Source organism: Pezoporus flaviventris, unplaced genomic scaffold, assembly GCF_033815535.1.
Source record: "Pezoporus flaviventris isolate CSIRO_AGI_PZ_B2104156 unplaced genomic scaffold, CSIRO_AGI_Pfla_v1 ptg000006l, whole genome shotgun sequence".
In the NCBI taxonomy this organism is placed as follows: domain Eukaryota; kingdom Metazoa; phylum Chordata; class Aves; order Psittaciformes; family Psittacidae; genus Pezoporus; species Pezoporus flaviventris.
In genome coordinates, this window is record NW_026892554.1 from 18,752,989 (window position 1) to 18,765,897 (window position 12,909).

The 12,909-nt window shown below is 40.7% G+C and overlaps 1 protein-coding gene across 3 annotated transcripts in view; it reads left to right on the top strand.

The window, feature by feature from the left end:
• UBE2Q2 (ubiquitin conjugating enzyme E2 Q2) overlaps window positions 1–12,909 on the top strand; it is a 48,482-nt gene that overhangs the window by 16,498 nt on the left and 19,075 nt on the right. For 2 of the 3 annotated variants that reach the window (XM_061447265.1, XM_061447263.1), the window contains 4 exons: window positions 6,433–6,537; window positions 8,178–8,234; window positions 8,439–8,525; window positions 10,243–10,383. In XM_061447265.1, the coding sequence (XP_061303249.1) occupies window positions 6,433–6,537; window positions 8,178–8,234; window positions 8,439–8,525; window positions 10,243–10,383 (390 nt within the window). The remainder of the gene's footprint in view (window positions 1–6,432; window positions 6,538–8,177; window positions 8,235–8,438; window positions 8,526–10,242; window positions 10,384–12,909) is intronic. The other variant, XM_061447264.1, reaches the window with a different exon arrangement.

The window sequence follows — 12,909 nt, forward strand, 5'->3', positions numbered from 1 at the left end:
GGAAGCTAACAAGTAAGTGAGAGTCTTCATAGCCTTGCCATAATTAAAAACAAAGGGGCACTGCAGAGGAACATTAGGGTTTTAATGTGCTGTGTCAGGTTTGATCACAGGAGACCTAATGTCAGCTGTGTATTTTCTTCTTACAACCTAAACTCTAGACTAAACTATATTCAGAAGAATGTGAGCTCTCTTAGTGTTTGTGACATCTGCCTAGGAAGACCTATGCCAGTATAGTCGCAGAAAATACAACCAAATCACCTTTTTTCTTCAATAGACTTTTCAGAAGATTTTCCAGCTTGAAGCTGCTGTGGCTGGTAGCTTCAGACTAAAGCTTTTAAACAAGATATTTCCTATGTTTAATTACCTACAGGCTTGCTTGCAATAGGGAAGAAAGCTTTATCACAAACATGCATAGGACGTGCTGTGCTGAATTGCATCTGCACATAGATTGCTCATGTACATTTTAAGAAAACAGCTTCTGATATCAAGATTGTACTTGCCCGTGTAAAAGCTGATGGGTTGATGTAATAGACACCTGTGGATGGCCCATTGCTTTCTCAGGAATCCACCCCACATCATGTTATGCCAAGATGAAGACAGATCGGAGTGGTTGAAGAGACAAATACTTTACAAAATCTGACTTGTTTTTTTGCTCAAGGGGCTTGGGTTTGTGTGTTTGGGTTAGTTTTTTCTCCCTACAACTTCTGCCTGTGCAGTTCCCTCCCTCCCGTCCAACAGTGTTGGAGGAACTTACATGCTGACTTCTTGGAGCCAGGTAGGAAGGGATAAGGGACTACATGCAGAAATCCAGAAGCTTCTGATTTATCATGCTGTCTCCTAAAAACTTGCTTAGTTCAGTTTAAACTTTTAGAATGTTCAAAATCAGTTCATATTTAATGTATTGCAGCTAGGGCATCATTTGTGGCATGTTGTTCTGAACTCAAAAAGCCATTGGAACACTCAAATTTTGAATAGGAAATTGCATTGGACTTTCCCAGAAGCTCAACAGAGCATGGCGACCATGTGCTCAAAGCACTGCTAGCACATGTATCCTCATTTAAGCATTCTTAAGGGTTATTCTGGCCTTTCTCCTTGCTTTTGTCAGGTATCACCTGTTTGGGAAGCTGAAGAGCATGCTCTTCAGGCATAAAAGTTTGACAGGGATATATATGTATGGAAGCCTTGCTGTTTGACATGTTAAAAGGAAAATTCTTTTACTATGTTAAAATCATGCCCCTTTTCTTGGAAGATCTTCGGTGGGTCTGAAACTGTTACTTCCCTTGGGATCAGCATGGTGCTGCTTGCTATGAGCATTTGTCAAAATGCTAAACATGTGGAAAGGTTAAGAATGTGATCAGTGCTGGTAGCAGTAGGTTTGGACGCTTTAGCTGCCTGACTGTCCAGATTGAACAAGTTCAAGTCAGCAGATGAAGGGGCTACAGAATTCGCTCTGACCCCTAGTGTCTCCTGGATTCCCTTCCACATCTGAACATCAGCATTACTTGAGATGCATAGGTAGTGAAACTGAGAGCTGCCTTCTAGTGGTTGTGTCAAGCAAAAGAGAAATCCTGCTTCAATTTCATGGTTCTTGTGTTATAGATAGAAGAATAGTTATATATAATCGTTATATAATAATATTAGATAGTGGAAGTTATAGTTGCAAATTTAGTTTCAAATCTTTATGGGCTATTAAGTAGAGCTATACATGATTTGGACGTTTTCTTTTTAAAGCCAATAGTGAAATGGGTCTAAATTCAAATGGACAGCTTTTACTTCTCATGCCCTCCAAACCTTGAGGGCTTAAATTTGTGTGGAAGATGCCAGAAGTGTAGAATTCCTGGCATAAGTGTGTGTACAACTTGGATGAGCTGTTGTCCCTAAGCACACTGCTGCTGTATTAAGAATTTAGATTTAGTCCCACATGATGGCATTTCAGGAAAGAACGTTGGCTCTTGCAGGCTACCAGTGCAGCAGCAACTAATCATGTACTGGGGTTCATAGAGACAAAATGCAGGAAGAAGCTGTGCTTTATTTACTGAAACTGCCCACGGCTGCTGAGTGTGAGCCCAGTTACTGTCACAGACTGCCTGGTAGCTCAGAGTGGTCACACTCCAAGCAGCAGTTATTTCTTCTCTCTGTTTCCTCTTGTATTCTTCAGCAGTTTACTTCGGTGGTGCACTAAGATTTATTGATTCATTTATTTTTACATCAATATAGTGTGTGTATATAGGTAGATAGATGTATGTGGAAGAATAAATATGCCTATATTTAGACTACTGAAGCCCATGTTTCTTGGTGATAGAAAACAAGGTGCTTCATAGTGCATCCAGCAGTATATTAATATCATTAAAGCTGTCCTAAAATTAATGCTCTCATATGGTGTTAGAAAGATCCCTTAATGCATAAAAAGGCCTCCTAATGTAAGATGGGCTTCAGAAAAAATGTTCTAAACTGTTTTCTATTTGCAAGATGTTAACACAGAAGCAAAAAAAAATTCCAAGGTGTTTTTGTGTCTAAACCAGCATTATGTTGTCCAGGAGAACTACCAACTTCTGAGAACTCCTGAAGCATTAAAAGTTATTATTTGTTTTATATATATATTTATATATTGTTATTTTCATATTAATTCTAATCTATGTAATTAGGTTATAATTTTGTTATTGTATTTGGTCACTTGAGCATTTGCCTTATGCGGGTATTGTCGTGGTTTAAACGCAGTCAGGTAACTTGTTCACTCACTCCCAGTGAGTGGTGCCGAGCTGACAACAATTGAGGTCCGTGTCCGTCTCCCCCACCCGCACCGGGGCTCTCCCCTTCCCCGCTCCCAGAGGAACGGGGAGGAGGATCGAGAGAGTGCAACTCCTGCGGGTTGAGACAAGAACAGTCCAGCAACAAATCACCACCGCTACTATCAGCTAAAACAATGATAAGGGAAAATAACAAGGGAAGAGAATACGATACCACCAGCCAAGAAAACGAGTTCCACCCGGAAGCCCCTGTCCTTCCGGGTAACTCCCAGTTACCCCTCACCCCGGCCATGATGTGCTGTGGTATGGAATACCTCCCCGGCTAGCCCGGGTCAGGCGCCCCGTCTCTGCTTCCTCACAGCTTCCCCTCCTCCCTGGCAGAGCATGAGCCTCACAAAGTCCTTGGTCAGGGTAAACATCACTTAGCAACAACCGAAAACATCGGCTTCACCAACACTGTTCTCAAGCTAGAAGTCAAAACACAGCACTGCACCAGTTAACACAAAGGAAAAACATGACTGCTACTGCTGAACCCAGGACAGGTATTTACATTGCTCCTTTAGTACCTTGCGGATTATACATCCGAGTTCCTGCTTAGTTTCTGCTTTAGGCAGTTTGTATTACAGCGAAAGTACTGGTTCACTGATAGCCCACTTTCCTTCAGTAGCAGCAAAGCACATGTTAAGCATTTGTTTTACATCAGCCAAGCATGTGAAGTTAGCCTGGAAATGCATGTGAATTATTCCTACATGGCAGAAACCTGCTATCCCTTTTGATACAGTCTGTTCATGTGCCACCAACACATACCAAATCATGCCATGCCCTGCTTAGAGCAGGGGGTTGGATTAGATGACTTCCAGAAATGCCTTTCAGCCCAAATTATCCTATGATTTTTGATACACGTGACCATAGCATAAGGGATAACAGTGATAGTGATCCATGGCAGAAGGATCAAGGGTATGAAATGAATTCCAGTATAGGAAAAACGTAACAATGAGGAAGAAGGGTTGTAGAGACAGGACCAGCTTTTCACTCTGCTGCCACCTTTCCACATTGTAGAAACTGAGGTCAAGTAAAACAACTTGGCTATAAAATTGAAACTGCACTTTAGAAGTTGCATTAAGCTAGCCACTAAGAGTAGACTGCTGCCAGAGAGGGGGTCCTGCCCTTAGCTATCCATTCCTGCCTCCCCTTGGTGGTGGAGTTGGTGCTCGTGAATTGAAGTTGGTGATCATGAATTGATCTGGCATGGAGCTTGTAAGCTGCTGCATGGTTGTGTGGTCACTGGTGCCAGTGCAGTTGAGAAGGTGACAGTGTGCTGCTAGAGGCAGGAAGACGCTACTGCAGGCACAGCTGCTTGTAAGCTGGTGCAGGCTGTGCCAGCAGTTTTGTTGCTTTGAGCGTTCATGTACCTCACAGTGGTGCTGTGCTCAGAAAGAAGTGAGGGAAGCTTACAATGTGTTAGGTCCTGGCTGCAAGGGGTCCTCCTGCCTCGCAATTCAGGTGGTTTCTCATGGGGAGCGGAGGAAGCAGAGCAGGAAGCAGTGCTTCACTTTCTTCTCAGCCCTTCCTGCCTCTTTCTGTAGAGGGGCACCTAATGTTGTGTTCATCTACTTTTCTAAGTTTTGGGCCAGCCAAATGCCATTGGGGCTGTTGTTTCCCCAGCTGTTTAGATTTCTTTGGTACGCCTCACAACAGAGGTGAACAAATGAATGGCTTCCTAAATTTACATAGTTACGTGCAAGAAAATTACAGTTCCTGAAATTTTATGGTTGATTCTCCAGTTCTCCATGATGCAGTGTTGTTTATGCAGGGAAAAATGTTCTCAACATTATGTGCAGCAGTGCATCTTACCTATATCGAGGATAATAGTTCTAAGACCTGTGATTTTATCTACCACCTCACTTTTTGATTAAGCTGCTTTCTGCCTGCTAAAAGACTTCCTGATGTTTCAGACGCCCAGGAAGTTTCAAACAGGTGTAGAGTCTTGACACTGGTGAGAAAAGTGATTGTTACAGAAAGCTTCTGGCAACATAAAACTATCACATCTCTTGAGTATATTCAGAAGAAATGTGTTGCTGATACACCAGTTCTTTTGGTGTCACCTGCTTTATTTTTGAGTGAAGGATGGCTGTCCGGAATGATGCAGAAACAGCAAATGTGATATGATGGAGAGAACATCATAATTCTTGAGTGCAGGCTGGTATGTCAGTTTGTGGCCTCTGAATATGTAACATTCTTATTAACCAGCAGTATTGAATTCTGCTGGAGAAAGGAAAAGCATTGAAGCTTTCAGGTAGCATGAGGGCAACATCTGCTTGTCACTGCTTGGAAAGGAGTTCTTAACCCTGGAGAGGCTCAATTTTCACTTGCAGTAGGGTAAAATGAGAGCATTTAGACTTGGCAATAGCAAGATTTAGACGTAGAATATTTTGGAGTGACTAGATTTTTCTTGGATACCTTCATTTATTGTGTATGTTAAGAAACAGAGTATGCAACAAAGAGTGTTGTAGAAGCATTGTTGTTCCAGGATGATATAATCTGTACTGAACCCTGGCTGAGGTCACGTTGCCTGAGTCCCCTTCCTTTATGGAGTGGGGGTTGCAGCTCTAAGTGTAACTACTAGTAGTGCTGAAGGGCAGGCATACAGAAATGGCTGTCTTGCACGCTGCCTTCTACAAGTGGCAGTGTACAAACTCCCTCCCTTTGGTATCTGGAAGAGAAGTCCATAAATGGATGTGTAATTTTTGCAAGCTTCACCTAGGCTATCATTCTGCAAATGATAAGGCATTGACCATCTTGCAGATGTATTCCACAGCTCTTTGTTTTTCTGGTATAGCCATGCAAAGAGATAACCATGGACGTTAGGAAATGCGGTGTTTTATGGTCTTGGCCTTAATTAGGAATCTGAGGCTGCCTGGAGAAAGTTAACAGCTATGGAAATCCACTTCATTAATGTGGTGATTGAGAAGCAGGCTTTGTTTCTTTATTTCTGCAGAACTAATTGATGTTCTGGAGAGCACTAGAGTGAAGGAAAGATGTTCCATATTTTGCAGTTAACTTAACACAGTCAATGTAATGCTGAAAGCTGGAAACAAAAACCAGTGGTAGTAACAGATTGTACCTCAACCTGATACAGGATGCAGCAGGCCGGGCAAGCAGACTGCTTGGGCTCTAGCCGAAAGTTGGCTGGTTTCTATGCCTTGTACAATGTTTGTCTTGCTTATAGTGCCTCACTGGAGTGTGCTGTAAAAGGATTCAGGATGTGGAAAATCAGACTGTTCCTCTTTGGTTTTTTGAAGACATGGTTCTTTAACCTAGGAAACTGGAATGGACCATCTTGTCTCAAGGAATATGACCGTTTGATTAATCTCTAGTGATTTGTGGCTGAGTCACCTATGCCTGGAATGGATGATGCAGGTTATTCTTTTGCTCATGGCTTTTTTCACTTGACACTAGGAGATGAATGGGAACCATCTTTAACTTGCCATGTCCTTGGTTTCCCATTCTGGGGATTTTATTACAATGACCACAGAGAAAAAGTGGGCACTTAGAGCAGTGTTCCAGTGTGTACCGATTTTAATGTTGTACGCTGAAAGTTCAGTGCCAGCCTGTGAAGAAGATTCAGAGTGTATTGGTTTGTGCTTTGGTTTTAATAAATGTTTCCATATTTTCTTTTTTATAGCTTCTTCAGCAGCTGAAGCGATTAATATGTGACCTCTGCAGACTATATAATCTTCCTCAGCATCCAGATGTTGAGATGTTAGATCAGCCATTGCCAGCAGGACAGGTAAAAAACAGCTATGGGTACCTCCTTATTGCAGTGAAGGAGGAGTTTTTCAATTCCGAGAAACAAGATGGTGGGAATGATTAAACCTTTTGTAAGCTAGAACTGAGATAGGAAGCGCTGTTGCTTTATGGTGTCCCCAGTCTGAATGTTGTTTGCAAATCCATGTAATAATGGTGTGATAATATTACACAATTTACTTTGCAGTTTCTGTATGATGGAAAGGTGTGTATGTGATACCAGTGCTGTCAGTTTAATTCCCTCATAAATACTGCTCAAGCCAGTCACTGTGCATTCCTGGTGCTTCCCAGATTTTTCCAAGGTGTAAATGTGATTAAACACTGTTTACTTTTTCTTGAAGGGTGTATGCTTTTCAGTGTGCACTTGAATAAGCTATGGATGTTTTTCTTCCTCTTCAATCCCTTGCAGAGACATGGGGTATCAAGACCATGTGCTACTTTGGGTAGGGAGTATCTGAAGTGCCTTGTTCACTTTTTGTGCACTTGACAAATTAAGAGTTGTGAAGGGCTGTGAAATGTTCTAGTTAACTAAAATGTTTTGTATTGTGCTGAAAACAGACCTTGTAACCGACAGTTTCTATTCCTTTTTGTATTTTTTAGTAAGTTTACAGTATTTTGGTTTGCTTATACATGATAGGATGACGTGATTTCTCAAAACTCATGTAGTGTAACAGATGTTTTTCCTGTGGTGAGAATACTATAGTAATGACAAATAACTTGCTTAATTTTGGTCATGTGTCAAATTGTAACCTTATGGGACTTCTCCCTGAGCCACCCACAGAGCAGTGCAACTATAAGGCAATAGGCCTGTAATGTTAGGAAGTAGCTTCCTTGGAGAGCCTTGCTTATGCTCTGAAAATCAAAACCAAACTCATGGCAGGTTTCTTAGCCAGGAAAGTTGGATAATTTGCAAGTTCAATAAGAATCACCTTAATAAATCAGACCAAAGATCCCTCTAGTCCTCTGCATTGTTTACAGCAGTGAGATTTCTTCTTTGCCAAAGGAAGAGTAAGCAGAGGATAAGCGTATCAAAATGAATGGTTCTGAGAATTCCTGCAGCTCAAACTTCCTGAACTTGAAGTGGCATCCTGAAATGGAAAGCAATGAAAAAAGAACTCAACGTGTTGCTTTGGTATTCAGTCAAATAATGGAGAAACAGTGGCTATAAGGTGATAGTAGTTGTTACATAGGTGTTCTAGGTAGGGAGACAGAAATCCATTAGGTGTTAGAGGTCTAAAGTTCATTGAGTTTTTGATTTTTACAGGTCTGCCATGTAGAGCTGTGACCTGATTTTGTAGATCATGAGTTATAACCTACTTGATCTGTTTACTCTCTTTGTGACTGGCTCAGAACAGGATATCCTTGTCTGAATCCCAAGTTTCCTCTTAGAACTTAACATGCAATTCTTTGTGACATTCTGTTTATCTTTGCTTCATGCAAGAAATCTTTTCACTGTCGTACTCCAGGGAAGCATCTTTGTGTATTTTTCACATTAAACTTCAGTCCTTTGCAGAGCTTGCTAAGTGTAACTTGTGTGTACAGTGCTTTCTCTTTGATAGGAGACTTCTTGAAAGGAAAGAACGTATGCACGATTTATGCAGAAACCTCATTGTTGTGTTACAGAATGGAACAACAGAAGAAGTTACATCAGAGGAGGAGGAGGAAGAAGAAATGGGTGAAGTATGTGTATATATGAGATTGTTGTCCTAATCTAGTAGAATTCTGGCATGTTGCTCTGCAGTGGCTGCCTGTTTGTTAAGCCAAACTGTAATGTGTAATCTCCCTAAAGTTCAACACAAAAGATATTGAAAAATTAGGATGTTTACCTTGATGTCGGCTTTCACTTCCACCACAAACCTAGTGAAATTTTCTTCTTAAACCTAGATCTCAGCTGTGAGGTACTTGGATACAGAGAATTGGACATCTGTTTGTGCTTTAGTCAAACAATGCATAACCTTGTGTGCCAAATCAGTAAGTTTGCGCTGTTAACTCCTATTTCAAGCAGCATATGAACTGGCTCCAGTACAATTGAAAGTGCCTCCCAGATTGAAGCAGACTGGTTAAGAGTAAATCAGTTTGCTGATTCATGAAACAGGTGAGCTAGTTTTTAACTAGAATACCTTGAAGGAAATGGAAAGACATCAGAAACGGCCACACTAAACTTTAAGGGACTTAAGTCACTGTCTGACAACACAGTGCTACTCTTAATGAGCTTTGCACTGTGTGAGAACCACCCCTTTGACCTTACTTCTACAAGTTAGCATAGCTCCAGGATGCTTGCTTTTTAAACCACTGTAATAAATAACCTTATTATAGGAGAACGGTTCTGACTGCTTCACACTTAGGTTTTCAATGAAGGTGTGTAGTAAGAATGAATAACTAATTTTCTGAATAAAAGGTCTTCCTTTAGAAAAGATCTAAATGTTACCTGTGTTCTGGAATTAATTTGAAGCAGTCTGTCTTACACCATGTTTAGCCTGATCCAGATTGCATGTATTGGAGCCAGAGTTTCTTTAAAGGTAGTATGTTTGCTGTCCTGTCTGTCATTATTTATAAGCTGTCAGGTGGCACTGCATGTGGCAATCATATCTTCAACTTGTAATGTAGTCCCATTTCTAAACTGAAAAGCTTTTTACACTTTGTAGAGCTATTGGCATTATTTTGAGAAACATGAGCATTTTAAAGAATACTCGGTGTAAAATCTGTTGCAGTGTTATCATAGGAACCACATGGGTGTGTTTCTTGCTACGCAAGACATCCTTGAGTTTGCATTTATGGCCAGGTTTTCCTGCCATGCGAACAGATGGTGCATAAATAGTAGCCACAGGTGTGGTGGAGCACCACATATTGGAGCGGATCTGATAGTTGTGTACTCAGAAGTTGCTGGTGTGGCTGCTGTGGTGTTTCATTTTTCATCTCAAGGCATTTACATCCTTCCCCTCCTCTCCACAAATAGCTCTTGAGTCACCTTAGAGACAGTTGTCTTGAGTACTCCTCTGCAACAGGATAACCCCATCTCAGAATGCAGAGTGGAAGATTTTTCTGAGTCTTAGTCTAGAGCTCAGGACTGTAGTGTTAGTGTGTGTAATCAGAATACTTGACTGCATGAGTTTGTCTTGTATCTTAATTCCAAAATTGCTGCATCTGATTTTCAGCCAAAATTCACCTTGAATGAAGTACATGTAGCTTTCTAATGTTTAACTTTCTTGAGGGGTTGTGCTAGGCCTGCCGGGTACATTAATCATAGTTTGCCAGCAGTGTAATAGAGCTAGGATTCTCATGGAAAAGAGTCTGCTTTTAGAAACACCTTGGAGACACTCTAGCGTTGGGTACTTTTGGATTCTCAAGCCCTGTTCAAAATGCCTTCCTATTTTCTACCTACATTAATGGGCTAATTCACTGTATTTTTAGCCTCTTGCAGAGGTTTTACTGTGCTTGTTTCAGTGACCAGAAGCATGTTGTGAATTTGAGTCCCACTTGTATTGTGAAGGCTCCTTACACTTCCAGTGAATAATGTTGGCTGGGAGAGTGAAGTTAGTGCAAAATAGAAATGGCATCCAACAGTCACTGATACATAGTGCTGTGCAGTATGTGGCTGTATCCCCAAATGTCCCTGGGGGAGCTTCATTGAACCAAAAGCATAGTTAAGCTATTTACAATGAATTTTCCTTTATTCTGTATCCTGTAGGACATTGAAGATCTGGATCATTACGATATGAAGGAGGAGGAGCCAGTTGATGGGAAGAAATCTGAGGATGAAGGCATTGAAAAAGAGAACCTTGCAATCTTAGAAAAAATCAGAAAAAATCAAAGGCAAGATCACTTAAATGTGAGTTACTGATTTTTATGGCTTTTCTTTGCGATATTGCTGGCTTTGAAATAGGAATGGTTTTCAGCAAATAAAGCCTATTGCTATACACTAAGACATACATTAACCTGTAGCTGACTTCCAGCATAAATAGGACAAATATCTCAAGTTATGGGACCTAAATAGCTCTTTTTGGAGAAGTTTGAATAGGCCAGCTAAGATTCCAAGGTCATTTAGTAAATGGACTTATCTTTCATCAAAATCTTTGGTACAGGAAGTTAGTTGTCAATCCAGATCCCACAGAGGCACAAAAGCTACCTCAAAGCACTCTCATTCAGCCTAGGAGAATGCTATCTTAATTTATTTTGTCAAACTGGGTTGAGTTATTCTTGGCCTTTTGGATGAGGAAGCATCTTTTAGCTTTTCCCCGGAGTCAACTCCTACGTAAATCCAGGTTTCACACTTGTTAACAATATTTAACTGCCTGTCTGATTTCCAGAGATACCTATTTGACTGTCCTTTTCTCTTTGCTCAATGCCTTTGTTATCAACAGTAGTCCTCCTTGCAGAAACAGCAGAAAGCATCTAGGTTGTAAGCATGACTTTTGTTGCTAAGCCCTTAGTAAAATAACGAATAAAGCCATAAATAAAATTGACTGCATTAAAAGTCATAGGTGACTTAATGTAATTAGTTAAACCCAGGAGTTTGTGCTTTAAATCCATTTTATGTATGAGTTTGGTTTTCAGTAATATCTATGCCACGTGGAAATTATTGAAGGATGGGTTTGGGTTGTTTTTGTTTTTTGGCAGACATAAAGCCAGGGGCCTTCAGCACCTCTGTAGCTTCATCATCACAGTTTTCTGAGTTATCCTCCTAGCAGGTAGTTGTAAAAAACCTGTTTGCTCTCTAGAGGTTTAGCAGTGTTTTGTCACAAGTGCCAAGTTCCAAAGAAGCTGCTGCTTCTCAAAGGTGCATGTAGGAGGGAATGATGATGTCCTACAACCCAAATTTTATTAAGCCTGGCTTCCAGAGAAATCCAGGCCCTTTCACAGAGGCTTCACATGTGTAATGCTGAAATTTCAATACTGCTGGTCATGACCAGTTTCAGGCCAAGGTAAGGGGTCTGTGTTTTTCATAAGACACCTCTACAGAAAGAAGGTGCCTGAACTGCTGCCTTCTACTGCGTGACCTTTGTAAGTTGTTACATGCTTCTTGGCAAGTCTGTAGATGTGCAGATCATGTCCAGACACAAGATGAGCTATTTCTCATTAAACCGATAGTTGAAGATGTGAGCAGTAGTTAGGTACAGAGGAGGGAACTGCAACTAATTAGGGAAGGAGTAAGGTTCAGGGTTGATATGTAGGAAAGACCTAGAATTTTGGCCAAGGAGCCAGCTTTTCCTAGTTCTTACATTTGACTGTGGGTTGTTTTTGTTTTTTTTAGCAACTATTTTCTAAAAAGCCTAAATTGCTAGATTCAAGAGGATTGCTGTTGTAAACCTCTTTTGATTTGTAGCAGGAGCTCTATACATTTGAAGTGCTTAGTGCTAGTTGAGCCAATCTTGTAGTGCTGGATGTGCTCCTGAGATATCTGGTTATCACAAGAGTTTGGTTAGCAGGGTCTTGACTATTTGTTGCAATGAATTACTGGCCCTAAATAACTTTTGTTCAGGAAAAAATAACGTTTTTCCTTTTAGTTACTGACACTTTAATGTGGAGAAGGGTTTTAGTTTGTAGCCATCTGCTTTACAAAGGAAATAAAATATAAATCCTTCAAAGTTCTTCAGCTACTGTCCCAGTGCTGTTCAGGTATGATTTGAGTGCAAACCTCTCAAAAATACCTTAGACTTCTGTTCTGCTAAAACAGGCAGTATGAAATAGTTTGCTAGAGGAGACTGCTTTCAGAATTCAGTAGTTTCCTACCAGGTTGTCTGAAGGAAAGTGTACAGTAATGATCACCCTTCAAAAGAAACAAACCCCAAACCAACACAGTGACAATAAAAGAAACCCCAAACCAAATTAAACCCAAACTTGGTCAGCATTTCAGTGCTTAAAAACAGGTAAACATAAGGTGCCAAACTGCATTTGCTGTATAGTCAAGTCTTAAAACAGACAGTGATCACTTCCTGGTTTTGCTTAAACTTTAACGTTCACAGTTGCAGAAGATGCATATTGAGATTCTCTGTATTTCTGTACTTATAACTCGGACCTTATGGTAACAACTCTTTAATTGTCAAAGCAAATAAATCCTCTTGCAGCCTGAAAGGCATGGGTTACCATCATCTAAGACTGGTAGAACTGGGAAAGGGTTTTTGTAGTTTTGGTGGTTTTGCTTGATGTGGAAAGCCTCCTAAACCTGCAGATTTCCTTTTGTTATCTGTTGGGGTTTTTTTCCCTATTTGGCAAATACTGCCTTTCCTTTTGCTTTTTCCCCTCCACATCTAGTGGAGCTGAAATGAACACTGCTGCTTTTCTGTTTGACAACAGCAGATTCAACTTACATAATAGCTGTTTCTCATGCCAAGGCACTCTCGTTGACGCTGGTACA